Here is a 17,691-nt window from a genome sequence, read left to right as displayed (position 1 = left end):
CGTTCGATGCTCTAGATATCGAGCAAAGGCAGAGTGAGCAGATCCTGTATGGCGACCTGAATGGTTTGCGGGGCGGCTGAGAACCTCTGAGAGCCAGGGGTGAACCCTGAGAAAACACAACGTGGAAGTGGTCTTCCGCCACTCCGCTTATCGCCACACTGATTTCCAGTGACAGTACTAGTACTTGTCGAGTCATCACCAACTTCACTCTCATCTGTATATTTTGTCAATTAACCATGGCTGCTTCTGCATTACTTCTGCCACCAACTACACCCCCGGATTACCACCGTATCGTCTCTCCAACCCTCAATATCCCATCGGACCACAAATTCACAATTCCCGTCGGTCTGCTCTCGTGCCAACGTCCGTCTTCCGATACTTGCTCATATCCCGGGCCAAACCACTCACAATAAACATCGTGCAGGCGACCCCCTCTTGCGCAACCTTTCCACCACCGTCATCTCTGCTCAGATCTACAAACCACCCACCGCTTCCAGTGGTGGAAAGAAAGCACACCAGAAACAGGCCAAGGCCACCGCTGAGCCTATACTCGCGTCGCCTTGCTTACAGGTCGTACTTCACGATACCGTTCTCTTTCCGGAAGGTGGAGGACAACCATCCGATGTGGGAGTCATCGTGACTGGCGATGGACGAGTCTGGGAAGTGGCCCTCATCAAACGTCATGGACTGACGGCTGTACACTACGTCAAGCTTCAGCCTGATACGAGCACGGAGGATGTACCGACTGTCTTTGAGGCAGGCCGGAAAGTGAGCGTCGAATTGGGCGAGGAGGGGTTCAAGAGGCGGTTAGACCATGTGCGTATCCAGCCCCGACCGCAGTCTAATATTGAGTGGCATCATTAGTGCTCACGACTGGAACGTTAGATGAGCATGCATACGAGTCAACACCTGCTCTCCGCAGTCCTCGAAAGCCACCTCTCCCTCCCGACCCTCGCGTGGTCTCTGACATCTTACCCCTCCCCATCCTACGTCGACCTCCCCCGCGCCCTCACACCCGAAGAAACGACCCTCATCCAAGACGAATGCAACCGCTACGTCTTCGAAGGCCGTCGCGTCCACATCGAAGTCCAAGAACTCCAATCTAAATCTAACCAAAACGGCACCACACCCTCCTCCACCGCCGACACATCCGCGAAGCGCGAATTCGGTCGAGGACTCCCGAGCGACTACGTCGGCGGTGGAGGCGTCCACCGTGTAGTTGTGATAGACGGCGTAGACCGTAATCCATGCTGTGGCACACACCTCCCTACGCTCTCTTCGCTTCAACTTTACCTCCTCCCGCCTCCCGCGGGTGGATCTTCGGCGCCCGTGAGGCATTATTTCCTCTCTGGACCGAGGCTGCTCAATCACTTGGGAACGGTGCAGTCGCTTTTGACTCGGACCGCGGGATTGTTGTCGTGTGGGGCGGTGGAGACGCCGGAGCGCGTGGCGCTTGTGGCGGAGGAGAGTAAGAAGAGAGAGAAGCGGATGGATGATGTGGAGAAGGAGTTGGCTGACGCGATTGGGAGGCAGCTGGTGGGTGAGATGTTGAAATGGGAGAGAACGGAGGATAATAAGAGTTCTGGGAAGGAATGGACTAAGTTCATCGGACGTACGGATGATTCGCCGACTTCTGCCTTGTCGTTTTTGCAGGCCATCACCTTCGCATTCCTGGCACACCTACCGCCCGACGAATCCCATAAGTACACCATTCTACTCACCTCTTCTCCGTCTTCTCAGACGACTGCATCGACTACGGTGGTCATGCTGTTTGGGAGTGACGATAAACGGGTGAAGGAGGTCGGGGAGGAGTTGAAGAAGCAGTTTAAAACGTTGAAAGGAGGCGGAAAGGGAGTTCGGTGGAGTGGGAAGTCGACTGGGGTTTGGCTTGCGGATAGGGAAGGAAAGGCTGCGGCGCTAGCTTTGACTCAATCCGCTTCGGCTTGAGACGAAGAACTGTAATTGTACAATACTCTGATGTAAGATGCAGCCTAGAGGAATACGACTCGGAACCGTATGCTGGAACCAATACTATTACTGGCTGTTTAAAGCACCGAATAAAACAATGGAGAATAGGTGTACATGACGAACGGTGTTTTCGCGAGGGGATATAAGTTAGCGTAAACCGGGCAACTACCACTTTAAGTCTTCGGCACACCGGCCCCGTCGTCGATAGTGTAGTTTCCGTCCTGTGTCAACCACACTTGCACGTCTGTGTCTGCCGTAGAACATGTCAGGGCCAATACCACAGGAATCGCAAGAAAGAAAACAAGGTAGAAAGTGATACCTGAAGGCCTGTCACCCAATGCAGCCTCACCCTCACTCGCACTCATACTATCCTCGTCCGTCAGCCCCCACTCCGGACTCCCTTGCTCCTCCCATCCTAAATCACTCGAGAGCACGCCCTGTCCCTCTTCCTCTACCCGTTCCCTCCTCGGAACTTCACCGTCCTCACTGGGATGGACTCCCATAATCTCGCTATCTGCACCATCCGAGTCCGAGTCCAAAAAGTCGTCGAGATCCGTCTCGAAGTCCGTCTCGGCATCGTAATCGGGAGGGACGTATTCTCCTCCGTCTGATTCTTCTTCGTCGTCTGAGTCGAGAGGTTGTAGGTGGGGAAGAAAAGGGTGTCTGCATGTCGGACAGGTGCCGTGCTATCCGAACATGTAGTCGCAATGAGCAGCGGTGGCACTTTATCCGGTAGCCCGTGAAAGTGGTATAGAACTCACGCGGCCTTGGATCCATTGCGCCAGACTATAAGACCGGGCAAGACAAGGACCTCGATGAACGATATTCGCGCCACACTGCCCTGAGACCGAAGACACTCACTCTTCCAAACAGAATAGATGCCCACACCCATCCACCTTCGTCACCCCTCTCCTTCCATCTTCTTCTCCCTCGTCACCAGCGCCCTCTTCTCCTGCAGCCTCTTTCTCAAAAATACTCCTGAACGAGATGAGACATATCGCGCAATGGTCGTCTAGGCTTGGCACGTCTTCCGGGGTGAGAAGCGGTAACTCCTCGATGGCGAGGGTGATCTCTGGATATTCTGACATCTGTCTACTGAAACAAGGCTCAGATGGCGAGCAAACGAGTGAGAGTAGCGAGGTGGTGGTCGAGTGGAGGGAGAAGGTGCCACTCGATCAACAAGGCGCGTCAAGGGCGCGTCTCAGCACGTGAGCGCGGGGATCGCGTTTCAGTTATTCCCGCGCCCCTGTGTGGCGATAGCTTGAACATCGATCTAGACGAATATGGTCTTCTGCCTCGAAGTCGTGCGAAATCAAATCCGGAAATCTTGTCGATGCCCAGATGCACGGAGAGAAAGAGAGAAATTTCGCCCATTGTAGTTGGACAATTCCGTAACGGTGGTTGAGCGTCAAGCTACAAACATGTATTATGGAAGCTACACTGGATATAGTCCACGGCAAAGACGCAGACATCGATGAAGAAGGAAAAAGTGGAATGAATAAGAGCTCTTGTGCCGGCGACGGGTGCGGCCGAGAGGGGCAGACAAGCATGACGAGCTGAAACAGCGTGAGGCCAATTTGCTCTTGGCCACACTGCCTCCAGAGTGCTCCCCTCGACGTCTTTTCTCTTTCTTTCTCTCTCACATATACCATCCTTTTGAGGACATTCTCGTCGTCCTCGTTTCCTCCGTTGTGTGTGGTTACATATATCCCGGCCACGCTCGCCACACGCGACGATATATAGATTCAGCCTTTCGCACGGCGACCTCAGCTGCCCCATTGCTCCAAGACACGGTCCCCTACTTGCTAGCGCCGCTGACGTTGACCGCTGAAGCGCTTTTTTCTTTCCCTCGCGCAGGCCGAAATAGGGAACTGCCATAAGCAATTCTGATCGCCATGGTACGTGCTTGATTTCTGATATCACCTTGCGTCGTCCCGGTTTCGTTTTGCGCCGTCCTTGCTCTTGTTCCCTGATGCTAGCCGGAGGACATATCGCATTCGGCATGAGATCGTCAGTCGACGGAGAACGACTGGGCGAATGACGCATCTGCGTCTCCACGTGTATCGTCCTGTTACCAGCACGCTACTCGAAGAAGCCCTTCCTCCGGCCCTTGCCTCCTCTTAGCCCGCCTCTCACGCGCTTCACCCTCCCTTTCGCGTCGCGGTCTCCTTCCTTACGACGTCGAGACCTCTCGCTCTCCTCTTCCTTTCCATTCCTCCTCCCGGTCTACTCTAGTCTCTTTATCTCACCATGGTCGGATCACGTCTCAAGAAACGCAATCCGTCTGACACTCCTTCATCCCCTATATCACAGAGCAAATCTTCCTCTTCCCAGCCGTCCTCTCCCGATGTCAAGACCCGTCACACCATCGAGCCATACCCTGTACCAAGCAGCAATCCCGCCAGCCAATATACCCTCCTAGAAAAGCTCGGCACGGGAAGCTTCGGTACGGTCTACAAGGCCATGCATAACGAGAGCAAGCAGATCGTCGCTATAAAGCAGATCGGTCCGTTCACCTTCCCTTTTCGCTCAATTATCCATATGTGTTTCTCCCTTCATCTTCTATCCTCCGTACTCGGTTACCAATAATAGTCGGTACTTTGACGCTGCAGACTTGGAAGACTCGGACGACGATATCTCGGAGATACAGCAGGAGATCGCACAGCTCGCCCAGCACGAATCGGACTATGTCACACGGTATTACGGTTCCTTCGTCGTCGCCTACAAGCTCTGGATCGTCATGGAATACCTCGCCGGAGGCTCCTGCCTCGACCTGCTCAAACCCGGCGTATTCTCCGAAGCCCACATCGCCGTTATCTGCCGCGAGCTTCTGCAGGGCCTCGACTACCTGCACGAACAGGGCACGATCCACCGCGACATCAAAGCCGCCAACGTCCTCCTCTCCGCCTCCGGGAAGGTCAAGCTCGCAGATTTTGGAGTCGCCGCGCAGCTCACGAGTACGTTGCGGCACACGTTCGTCGGGACGCCGTTCTGGATGGCACCGGAGGTGATACGCCAGGCTGGGTACGACGCTAAGGCGGATATGTGGAGTCTGGGGATCACGGCGATCGAGATGGCGAAGGGAGAGCCTCCGTTGGCGGAGTATCATCCTATGCGCGTATTGTTCTTGATTCCGAAAGCTAAGCCGCCTGTGCTCGAGGGCGCGTTCTCGCTCGCTTTCAAGGACTTTATATCATTATGTTTGACGAAGGACCCAAAGTCGGTAAGTGATAAAGCACCCTACTCTCCATCTCATCTCGTCCCCAAAAGCTCAGTACGTTTGCGCTATCTAGCGACCGACGGCGAAGGAGCTCCTTCAACACCGATTCATCCGTGGCGCACGCAAGACTTCATACCTCTCGGAACTCATCGAGCGATACCAAGACTACCGCTCTCGTTCTCCCGGCCGTGGTCCCCAAGCGTACCAAGCGACGGCACGGAATAGTATGGCATGGGACGGCACGCTCAACAGCGAATGGAACTTTGACACTATACGCTCGGCGGCTGCACCCATGGGCACGATCCGAACGATGGTCAAGGAGCTCACGCCTTCGCAGTTTACTTCGGGGACGATCCCGGACGAGACGGATTCGGCGTATGGGTCTGTGACGAGGGGAAGGTCGGATAGTTTGGATACGAGTGCGGCGATGAAGGGGAGCGATATTCCGAGTGTGGTCGGTGGTGCTGGTGGTGGGGCCGGTGGAGCGGGTATAGGGATAGGGATCAATACCCAGGCGCTGCATTCGACGATGGTTATACGTTCGCCAGTAGAAGAACCAGATGTCCAGACGCTGCTCGAAGAAGCTGGCGAAGACTCCGGAGAGCCACCCGCTTCGAGTCCACCGACATCGCCGACGGCAGAAGGACAAGGAAGTCCAGAATTGGGAGCACCACCTGCATACGTACGTACGCCGACGAAACGCAACTCGTATGCCGCGAGGAACGCGGCGGGTGGGACGATTGTGCGCGAGGCGGACCTTGGGACAGGGGTGGATACGATCAGACCGGTGAAGAAGGTGGATGCGGCGGGGTCGTTGAGGTTGTCGTCGGAGTATGTGGGGAGTATTAGGAGAGAGGGGAGTACGAGTACGCCGACGTCGCCTTCTTCGTCGCCTGTTAAGGAGAGGTCGGCGTCGGCGAGGAAGAGGGTGACGGGTGAGGCGGGTAGGGCGGTGGTTGATGAGGTTGTGTTGCCGACACTGCAGAGGGTATGTGGCTCGCTTGGAAGAATGCGTGCGTGTTGGCTGATTTTATTTTTATTTCTCTCGTACGTGTTATGCAGGCAATTACGGACGACATGGATGCTCGTGAGATCGAGTCTCTTAGTATGCTGTCGAGAGGTTTCCAAGAGCTTCGGGAGGCCAACCCTGAAATTGCCTACAACGTGATCCTCGACATTCTTTCAGGCATTAACGAGTAAGCTCCTTACATCTCTCCTTCACAAACACATATCTCAACCTCTGCCCAAAAATCTAGAAACACCGTCGTCCGAAAACACGTCCAAACCTCTCGCTCCCTCTTCCCGCACAAACGTATCTTTCGCAAGAGCATGATGACAAGCCGAGGACTCGTCGTCACCGAGACGCTCGAAGAAGATGTGGGAGCAGTGGGCGGAGAGCAGCCTCCTGCGTCAGATACGAGTAGCGCGACGGCCGTGGCGCCTCCGGATGATAAAGTCGCGGATGCGGGCGTGCCGAAGAGGTCACCTATAGCTGAACTGCTTTATATGAGGTGGTTGGAGGGTTTGAAGATTAAGTGGCCGAGTATTTTGTGAGGTGGGGTGCCTTCGTCGCTTGCACTCTCGGTCGATTCCTCCTCCGCCTATCTACGGTTTCTCTTCTCAGGTTATATGTTTTGTCTGCCTTTGTGTTTTTGTTTGTGTTTTGACATGTTGTTTAAGTTATCTTGCCGGACTTCGTTTTACTCATTTTACCCCATTTACCCAGATACATTGCTCGATCTCCTGTTAATATTCCGCTAAGTTACTCACTACACCCCTTCCCAAGCCTTAGCCTTAGCCTCTGCCTCTTCCGTGGTCGTTTCGTTCGCTGTGTTCTTTTGTCTTGTGGTATTCTGTACTGACTTTGTTTCTTGGGGCGTACGATATCGAATCTAGCCAGTTCGTTGATATGGTTGTTGTTGTTCTCTTCCTTCCTTCCTTTCCCTGTCTGTCCCTGTCTGCCCCTGTTCCTTGTCATCCATTGACCTATCTGTCCCTCAAGTTCTTCTCATCATCATCTACCTCGATATCTCACGACATGACCTATTTACGACACGACCACGGGTGGGCTCTTGCTTCCTCATTCATAGGCATTATCTATCTACCTACCCACCTACTTTTGTCATGTTAACGACCGACTGCACTGTATCATGTATCATATATATCATCGCATACACGAACTGGGCGAAATGGTCATATTAGGCGCCATCATGGAATATTCACGGCAAGATGGCTTGGGTCGAAACTCACTCTGGTTCAGGTACCTACAACTACCATCCAAGGACAGCCACTATACACACATCACATTGAGAAAGAAAAAAGGGAGTCAAAAACCTGCGTTGCCTTTTCGGCTTGTTTTATGTGAATCACAGCCACATGGATTTGTTTTTTGTCGCAGGAAACCCAACGTTCTCGCCGCGTCTTGAAGTGGCTAGCGGCTGGTTCGATCTCACGACCTCTCGGAGGAGGAATTGTTATTGAGGAATACCAACCGTTAGACCACTGCGGCATTAATAGCCTTGGGCGTACTAAGAATATATACGACTCTTTCAATCCGATATGTCGCGCTCTTCAGTCGCAGTCCTCGTGTTCCCTCGATGATCGATATATTGTAAAGTAAAGCAGTTGGTTTCGTGACGAAAGCAAGCGAAAAATGGGTATATACCGGTGCTGAAGAGTGGTGTATATTACTGGTACGCCCAGTCCTATCAATGCCGCAGTGGTCTAACGGTTGGTATTCCTCAATAACAATTCCTCCTCCGAGAGGTCGTGAGATCGAACCAGCCGCTAGCCACTTCAAGACGCGGCGAGAACGTTGGGTTTCCTGCAACAAAAACAAATCCATGTGGCTGTGATTCACATTAAACCAGCCGAAAAGGCGACGCAGGTTTTTGACTCCAGACCAAAGCTCTTTTTTTCTAAATATCATGTCTGCATAGAAGTTCGTGTTGTGTAGCCACGGTGAGCGTGGATGCTTCGTCGAGTCGGCTTGACAGGAATCGTAGGCCAAGTAGCCCAGATGTACAGATGTGACGCAAGCGCACTTCGGCGCAGCAATACAAAACAATACGAAAGAACACCCTTTTCAAAAATCCTTTACACTGATGTTCTGGCTGGATTCATTATCAGATGTGAGATGCTGGCCGACAGCGGGATTATGATACAACTTAGTACACAGAAATCAACGTCGGGGAATGAGTATATCGTAGGGGAAAAAAGGCATGGAGAGCAGTGCGATGACGAGATGCGACGATGAACGAGAGATAAAAGGAGCTATAGGTATCACGAAATGGGATCGATGACCATACTCTCCACATCAGTAGCAGGGAGAACGCGGGGCTTCTTATTTCGGCTCTTGTCCCTCTTTCTGCTGTCTGCTGTGGCGTGAACCGTGGTGTCCGACGCCGTGTCCGACCCAGCCCGTGCGCGTTTTCGCAGATCTAAAGAGACAGACAGAATTAGAAGATTGAATAACGTTAGACCAGCACTGAATATCCACCGCCTCAACTACGACCCAGACATGGAGCAAAAATGAGACGTACTACTACTAGACGGTTTACTCGACTTTTTTTTCGTCCAAAACCACTCGTCCATGTCCAAGAACCACTTGGGGCTGCTACCCGACGCGACAACCTTCCCAAGCTTCTCTATATGCTCCATCGGAATGGCCCCGGAATAATTCGTCCCCACACTCAGAGCAAGGTGGAAATTACATTTCCCCAGCTCGACGGGATTCGGGACATACTGCCCGTCATTGAAGAAGGTGACTTTGATTCGCGCGTCGTGCGGTACTAACCTCTCCTCGTCAAGCAAGATGTCCAGAGCCTCCTCGCAAGCGAGATAATAGTTCGGAACGGGGCCATCGCCAAGGTCGGCGACGGGATTGATACCGTGACTTTGGACGAAGCTGAGAGCGCGATCCCGGTCGAGGATCCAGCCGAGGTGCATGACTGGGGGTAGATAAGATCGAGTGTCAGAGGATTTGTAGGTGAGATACCCTGGGATATTCTTGAGTGGTTGTCTTCGAAAAGCTCGAGCGCGATCCTAGGCATCAGATGGGATGACTGTGAGACAGCCAGACGTTGCAGACATGAAAAGACCAACCGTGTCTTTGTACTTCAGACGATAGGGCTCAACCTCGGGCATAAAGAGAGGGGGTTTCTTGTTTGAAGACGTCTTATCCATGGTGGGATATTATTGGGGAAAGGTTTCGGGTGATAGAGAGGATTCAATGCGAGAGGGCCCAGGGGAGAGCGTGGTGTGAGAGAGGAAAGGCGGGGCGGGCGGGCGATCATGTTCGATAGCCCACGTGGCCATAGCACTGTGCGGGCCGGAGTGGCCGCTCTTTTGTTCGTTCTCCGTGTGACCTTGCCACCGTGGCAAACAAAGGGCCACCGCACGACACGTTACTAGACGCATGGTCACAATGGCGTCACAACTTGGCATCCTTATTTTGTCGTCAAAGTGAACTTGACACTCGACACCTCCCATCTCTACAATCAACCCCCACTAGCTGTTCGTTTATCTTCTGCCCAGTCAATATTGTACAGCCGTAATGCCTCCACGCAGAAAAAGTATGGCTTTTGCGCATGTTGATCCATTACATGTATACTAATTGATGGTCATCACAGAGAGAGCGTCCCCGACTAAGAGTACGTTTAGCCCGTGGAAGGATCCGGTCTCCACGCCGTACAAGATAATCGTATCACGACACAAGACAACAGGGAGAGACGTCGAAATGCACGGGGAGAGTGAGCCTACGATTTACAGAGCGATCGACCTGTGTTTGAACTACCAGGCCTTGAGCCAGTCGGAGAAGATATCATCGACTGGACGATACCTCAGTATAGGCCCTCAGGGCCCGATCTTTTCTCATGGTAAACCAAGCCCTGCCGTTATTGATTTGTCTGGCAGTAAGTTTTTGTTCGCCTATTCTTTGTCACACATCACAGTATCTCATCCAGCTCTTCTACCTTCCATAGTTGCACAACATATAAAGTCTACGCCGCGCACACGAGCTTCGGTTCAGCTCAGGGACGACGATCCAGACTCAAGTTCAAGTGGTCGGTCTTCCTATCCCTCTAGGGAATATGTATATGATCAGAACTCAGCTCACTTCCTTTCCACTACCTTCCGTTCACTTTCTTATGCTCTCTTGTAGCTAACTCATCAGTTCCATATCTCTCATCTTCCGATGACCCACCTTCCGATGACGAAGGTGGCGAGGAAGATCACGAATACGACGAAGAACAAGAAGGCGGCGAATACGATGAAGAACAAGAAGAAGACGACGAATTCATATCCTCTTTTGGAGGTACATCCACGAATCCTTCAGCTCCTATATCACAACCCCCCTCGTCTGTGCGCTACGTCGACTTCAATATCTACGTCAACATCATCAATGACTCGACCCCGGGTGTCATCGCTTGCACCGTGGAAGTCAAGTCTTTCCCGTTCGATAAGATCGCTGCGGGTATGACAGTCGTAGAAGCCATTCAGCAGGCCATGAAAGATATGCTTCCGCAGGTCATCCAGCAGGTTCAGTTTGCATTCCATCAGTTCTCTGGTCTCCAAGAGATGCATGCCTTGCTCTTTGTCGGCTTGTACTGCAAATTCCTTAGGTTCAAGCGCTCTAAAGTCCCCCCCTTGCCTGATATTGACGACATTCCTGAAAATGGATTCAAATTTGATGAGACCGAGCAACACAGGAAGATGAAGGATCTGGCAGAACCCGGTACCCGCGACCATTGGTTCCGTCTATTTGCTGGAGATGATTACCATCCGGCGTTCAAGAGGGGAATGAACCGCGTCGTCCGATTCGCAGCCAACATACCCTTGCCTCAACAACAGGAGTAGGCAGCAACACCGTCATAGATGCTCTTGGTACGTTGTCTCCACCGTTCACACCGGTCTTGATCTCAACGCTGACCATACGTTGGATCGACTCTGGTTTCTACTGGCAGAACATTTGGGGCTACTGTCACATCTCCCTTCTCTTTGCGCCCGCATTCATTGATACGTCCATCTGCCTTGGTCCTATATCGATGATCGTAGCTTTCTAAATTCGTGTATTATTACCCTGTCATCGTTTTGCTCTCACAAATGCTATACTTCTTGCTAGTAACATAAGAAGGGGTGGTTGCTTGGTGTAGCGGATATGTTCCGCTTGGGCGGACACAAAGAACTTGACAAGGCGACGTGGAACGTTTGTAAGAGACTTACCTTGCCCATTTCGTCAGGCTTTCGCTTCTCCAACTCCTCTCATTTACTTCTCAGCGCCGCGCCCACGATTAACGATGGCTTAGTGAGCATGAATTGCTGCCCTAGGCCTACTCAAAAGCTGTCATAACACCGAAACTTATGGGCATCCTGTCGACTATTACTTTGACTGAGATTCAAACCGGAGAAACAAACGGGACGCTTTGAGAACTTACCCATCGTAGCACACTCAGCATTAGCCTCAGGTCATACTCTACCCAAAAACACGCGAACGAACAACAACAACAAAATAGAGAAAGGGGATGCAGGGGGTATGTGTCATATGCGAGCTCAATGACAGATCGGAGGAGTGTATCAACAAGTACTACGGGGCGTACGACGAGCGAGAGGTTCCGAATCCACATATCACGACTAAGAAGGTACCGGTTGAAGAAAACGTACTACAGCAGAAGCCAGAGACGAATAATGAGAACAATAAGGACAGAATAAGAAGGTGGAAGAGTGGGAAATTTTGAGAGCGAGTGAAAGTGAACAAGAGTCCCGACAACACAAGTGCAAACCGCAGTCCGTTATCTGCCGTCCACAAATCCAACGTCCAAACACCGAAGTACGAACAATCCACCGAAGAAGAAATCAAGTCCCAGAACACATAGTATGTCTCTCTCAATCCACATCATCAGGACACGACGCCTATGTACACCGTATATGACAGCCAACACGGAGTGAAAAAAGCCTAAGCCACAGAGTTTGGTCTGTCTATAATCTTCTTTCCTCCAGGCCTCAGGGTGTCGGAATACCCATGGAAAGCAGGCGAAGGTGGTACGAATGTGTCCTCTGTCAGTGCCATCGACACAGGCTGATACACATGTTGCGTGGAATGTCTGATCGAATTCGAGTCCGGTTCGTCATATTGGTTCGGACTGACTACGTCCAGAGGTAATGGTGTTGCTCTGCCCTTGTTCTTCCTCGACGTCCTCGAAGACTTGGTCCGTTTCCGGTACAAATACATGACGCCGATGACAAGCAGCAGGATCATGACGAGGGCGTTGAGACATAGGAAGGCGATGAGGACAGGGAAGTAGATGTTCACTTGGTGTAGGGTTTCGGTGATGTCGTCGGAGAGGGAGACGGTGGTTCGGGCGGAAATGGTAGAGTTGGAGGCGGCGTAGGTGATGTTAGAACGAGCGGTGCTGCCTCGGGCGGCTGCAAACTCGGATGAGGCCTCGTTGGGGTCTACGAGGGAGAGGAGCTTGACGTAGGGGTCGCCCATGGCTCCTGACGAATCAAAATCACCGAAGTCGTACAACGAGTAGATAGATCGGAGGACGTTGTCTCCGACAATCCAGTCACTGAGGAATAAGACGTGAGCTGGTTTGCTAAGAGCACAGCGAATATGCACTTACTAGTTACCGGCAGCAATGTCTGAGATGTCTTGAGGAACGAACGAGCCGACACACTGATCCGGGTTCCCGATGCTCTTGGGCGTGACATCCAGTGGGTGGATGGCAAAGACCTCGCCGCTGAGAACCCTTAGATAAGCGAGTATTACAGAATAATCAGCTAAATATAACTTACCCAAACTGTAGGGCCATATCGACTTCGGCGTCACATGGAACAGTCCATTGACCTATAGAATTGTCGAACTGTGCGCCGGAAATGCCCCCATAAATAGCTTCGCAGACTTCGGTGGGAGCGTAACTATGTGTTACACCGGCAAAGTGTGAGACTGTCGTACGGTGTTAATGAGAAAAGAAGTCTTACGAGTAGGAAGTCCCGCTGTCAAGCAAAACTACAGCCCTATTAGCGGGAGAGCCGTCAACGGTGCCAGAAACTGGAAGGGTTTTGCTGCCAACCATATAGGCGTCCAAGAGCACAGTCCATCGACTAGGTGAGTTTACTGGGAACGTAGAGATAGCGTTGCTACTGCTAATGTCCGCGTAGTCTTCGTCAATCTCACCGACGAGGAATAAACCTTCGACATCATCTGTACTGTCGGTGGAGCGTTGGAGGGAGAAAGCGATGAAGTTGGGTTCTGATGGATTGTCGGCAAACAAGTTGTAAAGGAGACTGCGGCCTGTTGATGCGCCAGTCTGATTGACCAAGGCATCTGCGAACAAACAAGTTAGATACTGACTTAGACAAGGTCTTAACCAGCCATGTCTAAAGATGGACATGAACTGACCGATAGTGGAGAGGCTAGTGAAGCCGAGGCCCAGGATACCACTGGCTCCATAGGTCAGAGCCGGGTTCTGGGCAGATGTGGCGTCGATGAAAGCTTGTTTGGAAACCGAAACGCTGTTTACGTGTGAGCGCCTAGTCCACTAGGAAAAATGGTAGACAACGTACTTGGAAAACTCGACAGGAGCATAAGAGACATGACCATATGCCCAGCCAACTCCATACTGCGGACGAGTAAGTCACAAGGGCTTGGCCATAACAGGTTGATAGACTCACAGTGAGGTTGTATGTTGTCGACTAGCCAAAAGTTGAGCTGGATTATAGTTCACACAATAAGTAGTACTCACCGATTGATCAGAGTTAGGGATAGGTGTAGTCGACCCCTTGATCCAGAGGTCAGACGAGCCGGTGTCGAGTTGTACAGTATAGTCTGCAGGTAGTTTAGAGGCGGGTGCATTCACCAGGACCAGAGCGCTCACCAGTGCCACCTAGCGTGATCTGCCACGTCAAAATAAGCTCACGAAGTTAATCCGAGGCGTATGCAGTTGAGCGTACGTTCACGAAATAAATCATGTCATTAATGGTGCTACGGTATTCGGCGTGAGCGGCGGCCATTTCTTTGAGAGCATTACGGGTCCACACACCTGAGGTCCGATGAACTTGTATCATTATTACTTCCAGAGGTGGTTGCGAGAACAGAGTTGAAGCTCCTGCGTTGTACATCCTGTGGTTGCCGGGCTTTTGTGACGGGTATCTTGAGGGCGGAGGAGGTCGAGCAGGTGGCGAGAAAGGCCAGAAAAAGAGTGTGGCACCTCATGACGGATATCAAAGGAAGGGGTAAGAAATAAACGGCCTATGGGAGAGAGAAAAAAGAGCGGAGGGGACAAGGAGGGGAAGGAGGCCAAGCTCGACGGTGAGCTCGAGTGCGCTCTCGGAGAGCAGCTTGAACTGGAACGCGAAGCAATACCCATTATCCGCTCGTGGGAAAAAGAAGATAAGATAACGCAACCATGTCTGCTTCCCGCAAGTACTTCCGGCGGCAAAGCAACAGCCAAGTCCATGGCTTTCGTCCTCGTACCTCCATCTTCCTCTGCGTTCAAGACTGACGGTAGGATGCTGTGTCGGCTGTTCAACACCATGAATGTCCGTCCAGACCTTCAGGGCGCCAATGATGACCCCGACTTTTCATGAGAGGACCTATTTGTCAAGAGCAATAGCCTTTCCCCGGATTACATCACGCGACCGTCCGTAGGGAAGCTCACAAGCCCGACACCGGCTGTCCGTCGTTTTAAGGACTCTTCCCCTTCCCCACACCATCCCCACCTCACCCCGCGCTGTCTTGTTCGACCAGGTTCGACCACAATGCCTCCTCCTGCTTCGCGGAATGCTATCTTTCGTCTTATGAACGCTGCTCAGCACACTGCTTGTCCTTGCCACGGTTGTCGTGCTGCCGGACATGCTCAACATGCCATTCAGCAGATGCGCAAGTATGCAACCCCAGTAGACGTGGTTGAGAAGGAGTACGCCTTTGAGGTGGGTTGCATAGCCTATTCTCATGTTACTATCTTATACTGGTACCATTCTAGGTCGCTGCTTCAAACTTGCGCTTCGGCGACGGTGTGACCCGTGAGGTCGGGATGGACTTCAAGAATATGAAGGCTACAAAGGTGAGACTAGCTGGGCTCTATCTCACATATGGCCTCTTCTCACCTTTTATACAGGTTGGAGTCTTTACGGACCCTAACATCGCCAAATTGCAGCCCATGAAAACAGTATGTCCACGACGTGCTGTCAGTATGGTCATGTTACGCTTACCTCAATACTTCTAAGGCGCTAGAGTCCCTCTCGTCACAGTCGGATCTCCCCTTTGAGGTATACGACACCGTCGTCACCGAACCTACTGAAGATAGCTGGCGTAAGGCGATCTCATGGGCTCGTGAACATGACTTCAGTCATTTCTTGGCGTATGTTCCGACTCATACGCCCTCTTACCGTGTTTCTAAGGGCTTGAATTACTCCTAGTGTCGGCGGCGGAAGTGTCATTGATACTGCCAAAGCAGCTAATCTGTATGTTCCTTGGACTGGCCTTGCCGTCCCGATCGACTGACATTGTCTCCAGCTTCTCCGTCTACAAGGACGCAGACTTGTTTGATTTCATCAACGCCCCTGTCGGGAAAGGTCAACCTATTTCGCAGCAACTGCGCCCTCTCATCGCGGGTATGTTCCCCTGCCTTTCTTATAATCATTCCTGGGGCTCACGATGGTGTTGCGGGAATAGTGCCCACGACTGCCGGTACGGGCTCAGAGACCACAGGTACAGCGATTTTGGACATTCCGTCCATGTCTTTTAAGACAGGAATCGCTAGCCGCATGATGAAACCTACTCTCGGTATCGTGGACACATATAACACAGAAAGTTGTCCCACTGCTGTCCACATCAGCTCCGGTTTGGATGTTTTGTTCCACAGTCTAGAGAGTTACACTGCTATCCCGTGGGTCTTTCACTCTCCACATTCTCAGCATCTCTGCGAACCTCCTATTGAATGTGCTGTAATCCCCATGTTAAATAGGTACACGGAACGCATGCCGAGGCCCGCGAACCCGATTCTTCGACCAGCCTACCAAGGTAGTAATCCCGTGGCAGACATCTTCTCCTTCTGGGCGTTGGAGCAGACGGTCAAATATCTGCCCCGTGTTGCTAAGAACAGGGATGATACCGAGGCGAGAAGACAGCTTTTGTTCGTATCGTCCTCCCTATCTGCTTCAGTGCGCGATATATATTTACATTCGTACAGGTTGGCAGCCTCCTTTGCCGGCATCGGGTTCGGTAATGCAGGCGTCCATCTCTGCCATGGCATGAGTTACCCGGTAAGGCTTGCAGACTGCCCTTCGCTCTTCTGCCTGCTTCATCTGACCATGGTGTCCGTAGATCTCCGGACTGAACAAGAAGGGGCCAAAGTATAAGGACCCGGGTTACGTTGTTGACCACCCCATCATCCCCCACGGCGTCAGGTGTGTATTTTTCACCACCCCCCCTAACTCTTCCTTCGGCGTGCTCATGACTCCATCTCTTCAGTGTGGCCCTCACTGGCCCAGCGGTTTTCCAATTCACCGCACCAAGTGCTCCTGACCGCCATCGCCAAGCCCTTTCCGTCTTCAGGAAAGTATCTCCTTACGACCCCTCCATCACCTCCATTGCCGACCGTGACATCGGAGCGCACCTATTCGAGGCTATTGCCAGCTTCCTTGATGTTCTGGGCGTGCCGCGCGGGCTGAAGGCTGTGGGGTATACGAAGGCAGATATTCCGATGTTAGTGGAGGGGACGTTACCACAGAGGAGGGTTTTGGACTTGGCTCCGGGTGTGGGAGATGTTGCTGGCGAGGATGGGAGGGAACATTTGACGAGGATGCTGGAGAGCTCATTGGAATATTGAGGAGCTGATCTGACAAACATATGGAACGGTGAATGGAATGTACTTTCATTAAATGTAACATATATGCCGTGATGCGAATTGCTTGTGGCTACCTACGTTCAAAACCCGACAGAGACGATTCCGAACCCGTGAGAGTGTATGCAGATGTGGCGTGTGGCGCCGGCAACTTCCTTCAAGTTCGCCATCGTCAGGCCATCCACTCGGATTTAGGGTGCATTCGGCAACCGAGAGCGGCAGATTCTCACCGGATTTCCAGCCACGGATTTCGTCCTCGGCGGCTGGCGCCGAGCCTTCTTCACACTCCGACACTGTCACGGTGGCTACGTGCTTTCGCCACCTCTTATGCGTACCATAACGATAACAGACGACCATTCCACTTTCTCGCATGAAGGCTTTCTGAAGCAGACAATCCCTACTCTGAAATGTTTGTTTCTTAATTTCATCTGCAGAGTCATGTTCTGCCGTGCGTTATGAGTCGGGAAGTACGTGACACTGACTGGCTCTCGCCACTTTGCCTACTAGCTTTGTCTGCCATGTGGCATCGCCCTCCCCTCATCCAGCATACGCTCTGGAGCCCTGATGATACCTTAATCGCGTGCTATAGTGTTCGTGATGAAGATTTGTGTACGAAAACCTCGGTTATACTTACACGGAGCCCTTCCATCCTTGAAG

At 52.1% G+C, this 17,691-nt stretch overlaps 7 protein-coding genes across 7 annotated transcripts; 4 read left to right on the top strand and 3 right to left on the bottom strand.

The window, feature by feature from the left end:
• Nucleotides 1-236: 236 nt before the first annotated feature.
• On the top strand, nucleotides 237-2,051 carry STEHIDRAFT_99332 (ThrRS/AlaRS common domain-containing protein; the record flags this gene model as incomplete). The annotated part of the gene is made up of 3 exons (XM_007305598.1): nucleotides 237-363; nucleotides 425-816; nucleotides 886-2,051. The coding sequence occupies 3 exons, from the start codon at nucleotides 237-239 to the stop codon at nucleotides 1,945-1,947; spliced, it is 1,581 nt and encodes a 526-aa protein (XP_007305660.1). The 3' UTR covers nucleotides 1,948-2,051.
• On the bottom strand, nucleotides 2,026-3,056 carry STEHIDRAFT_169531 (uncharacterized protein; the record flags this gene model as incomplete). Its single annotated transcript, XM_007305597.1, has 4 exons — nucleotides 2,026-2,218; nucleotides 2,288-2,654; nucleotides 2,730-2,754; nucleotides 2,830-3,056. 4 exons carry the CDS (start codon nucleotides 3,054-3,056, stop codon nucleotides 2,142-2,144), a joined length of 696 nt encoding a protein of 231 aa, XP_007305659.1. The 3' UTR covers nucleotides 2,026-2,141.
• Nucleotides 3,057-3,621: 565 nt separating this feature from the next.
• On the top strand, nucleotides 3,622-7,325 carry STEHIDRAFT_99331 (Pkinase-domain-containing protein). Its single transcript, XM_007305596.1, has 6 exons — nucleotides 3,622-3,866; nucleotides 4,282-4,474; nucleotides 4,581-5,191; nucleotides 5,262-6,176; nucleotides 6,251-6,384; nucleotides 6,445-7,325. Exons 1-6 carry the CDS (start codon nucleotides 3,864-3,866, stop codon nucleotides 6,740-6,742), a joined length of 2,154 nt encoding a protein of 717 aa, XP_007305658.1. The 5' UTR covers nucleotides 3,622-3,863; the 3' UTR covers nucleotides 6,743-7,325.
• A 975-nt stretch (nucleotides 7,326-8,300) lies between these two features.
• Nucleotides 8,301-9,395, bottom strand: STEHIDRAFT_147987 (uncharacterized protein). Its single transcript, XM_007305595.1, has 3 exons — nucleotides 9,293-9,395; nucleotides 8,731-9,232; nucleotides 8,301-8,628 (listed from the first exon to the last, which is right to left on the bottom strand). The coding sequence occupies exons 1-3, from the start codon at nucleotides 9,371-9,373 to the stop codon at nucleotides 8,471-8,473; spliced, it is 741 nt and encodes a 246-aa protein (XP_007305657.1). The 5' UTR covers nucleotides 9,374-9,395; the 3' UTR covers nucleotides 8,301-8,470.
• A 348-nt stretch (nucleotides 9,396-9,743) lies between these two features.
• On the top strand, nucleotides 9,744-11,044 carry STEHIDRAFT_140224 (uncharacterized protein; the record flags this gene model as incomplete). The annotated part of the gene is made up of 4 exons (XM_007305594.1): nucleotides 9,744-9,762; nucleotides 9,820-10,101; nucleotides 10,171-10,251; nucleotides 10,350-11,044. 4 exons carry the CDS (start codon nucleotides 9,744-9,746, stop codon nucleotides 11,042-11,044), a joined length of 1,077 nt encoding a protein of 358 aa, XP_007305656.1.
• A 662-nt stretch (nucleotides 11,045-11,706) lies between these two features.
• Nucleotides 11,707-14,495, bottom strand: STEHIDRAFT_81180 (acid protease). The gene is made up of 11 exons (XM_007305245.1): nucleotides 14,230-14,495; nucleotides 14,141-14,171; nucleotides 14,065-14,083; nucleotides 13,933-14,015; nucleotides 13,862-13,882; nucleotides 13,754-13,809; nucleotides 13,590-13,702; nucleotides 13,169-13,514; nucleotides 12,983-13,105; nucleotides 12,811-12,927; nucleotides 11,707-12,756 (listed from the first exon to the last, which is right to left on the bottom strand). The coding sequence occupies exons 1-11, from the start codon at nucleotides 14,400-14,402 to the stop codon at nucleotides 12,141-12,143; spliced, it is 1,698 nt and encodes a 565-aa protein (XP_007305307.1). The 5' UTR covers nucleotides 14,403-14,495; the 3' UTR covers nucleotides 11,707-12,140.
• A 383-nt stretch (nucleotides 14,496-14,878) lies between these two features.
• STEHIDRAFT_147985 (iron-containing alcohol dehydrogenase 1) lies at nucleotides 14,879-17,108 on the top strand. The gene is made up of 11 exons (XM_007305593.1): nucleotides 14,879-15,118; nucleotides 15,172-15,252; nucleotides 15,307-15,357; nucleotides 15,416-15,549; nucleotides 15,608-15,652; nucleotides 15,705-15,802; nucleotides 15,864-16,077; nucleotides 16,156-16,323; nucleotides 16,381-16,453; nucleotides 16,515-16,597; nucleotides 16,662-17,108. The coding sequence occupies exons 1-11, from the start codon at nucleotides 14,948-14,950 to the stop codon at nucleotides 17,017-17,019; spliced, it is 1,476 nt and encodes a 491-aa protein (XP_007305655.1). The 5' UTR covers nucleotides 14,879-14,947; the 3' UTR covers nucleotides 17,020-17,108.
• Nucleotides 17,109-17,691: the final 583 nt, after the last annotated feature.

The sequence above is a fragment of the Stereum hirsutum genome (assembly GCF_000264905.1).
Source record: "Stereum hirsutum FP-91666 SS1 unplaced genomic scaffold STEHIscaffold_9, whole genome shotgun sequence".
NCBI lineage: Eukaryota > Fungi > Basidiomycota > Agaricomycetes > Russulales > Stereaceae > Stereum > Stereum hirsutum.
Note: the sequence above shows the minus strand (reverse complement) of the source record. Positions and strands in the feature narration are given on the sequence as shown.

What these genes read in the sequence shown, in the direction of transcription:
- STEHIDRAFT_147985 (XM_007305593.1), top strand. Translation starts at nt 14,948, where the DNA reads ATGCCTCCTCCTGCTTCGCGGAATGCTATCTTTCGTCTTATGAACGCT. An exon ending in AGAAGGAGTACGCCTTTGAG is followed by an intron (nt 15,119 to 15,171) that starts GTGGGTTGCATA and finishes GTACCATTCTAG; the next exon opens with GTCGCTGCTTCAAACTTGCG. An exon ending in ACTGCCAAAGCAGCTAATCT is followed by an intron (nt 15,653 to 15,704) that starts GTATGTTCCTTG and finishes CATTGTCTCCAG; the next exon opens with CTTCTCCGTCTACAAGGACG.
- STEHIDRAFT_99331 (XM_007305596.1), top strand. An exon ending in TGACGAAGGACCCAAAGTCG is followed by an intron (nt 5,192 to 5,261) that starts GTAAGTGATAAA and finishes TGCGCTATCTAG; the next exon opens with CGACCGACGGCGAAGGAGCT. An exon ending in TGTTGCCGACACTGCAGAGG is followed by an intron (nt 6,177 to 6,250) that starts GTATGTGGCTCG and finishes CGTGTTATGCAG; the next exon opens with GCAATTACGGACGACATGGA.
- STEHIDRAFT_81180 (XM_007305245.1), bottom strand. Translation starts at nt 14,402, where the DNA reads ATGAGGTGCCACACTCTTTTTCTGGCCTTTCTCGCCACCTGCTCGACC. An exon ending in GCTCCTGTCGAGTTTTCCAA is followed by an intron (nt 13,703 to 13,753) that starts GTACGTTGTCTA and finishes ACACGTAAACAG; the next exon opens with CGTTTCGGTTTCCAAACAAG. An exon ending in GACAGCGGGACTTCCTACTC is followed by an intron (nt 13,106 to 13,168) that starts GTAAGACTTCTT and finishes TGTAACACATAG; the next exon opens with TTACGCTCCCACCGAAGTCT.
- STEHIDRAFT_147987 (XM_007305595.1), bottom strand. Translation starts at nt 9,373, where the DNA reads ATGGATAAGACGTCTTCAAACAAGAAACCCCCTCTCTTTATGCCCGAG. An exon ending in GTCTGAAGTACAAAGACACG is followed by an intron (nt 9,233 to 9,292) that starts GTTGGTCTTTTC and finishes TCTGATGCCTAG; the next exon opens with GATCGCGCTCGAGCTTTTCG. An exon ending in GAGTAAACCGTCTAGTAGTA is followed by an intron (nt 8,629 to 8,730) that starts GTACGTCTCATT and finishes CTGTCTCTTTAG; the next exon opens with ATCTGCGAAAACGCGCACGG.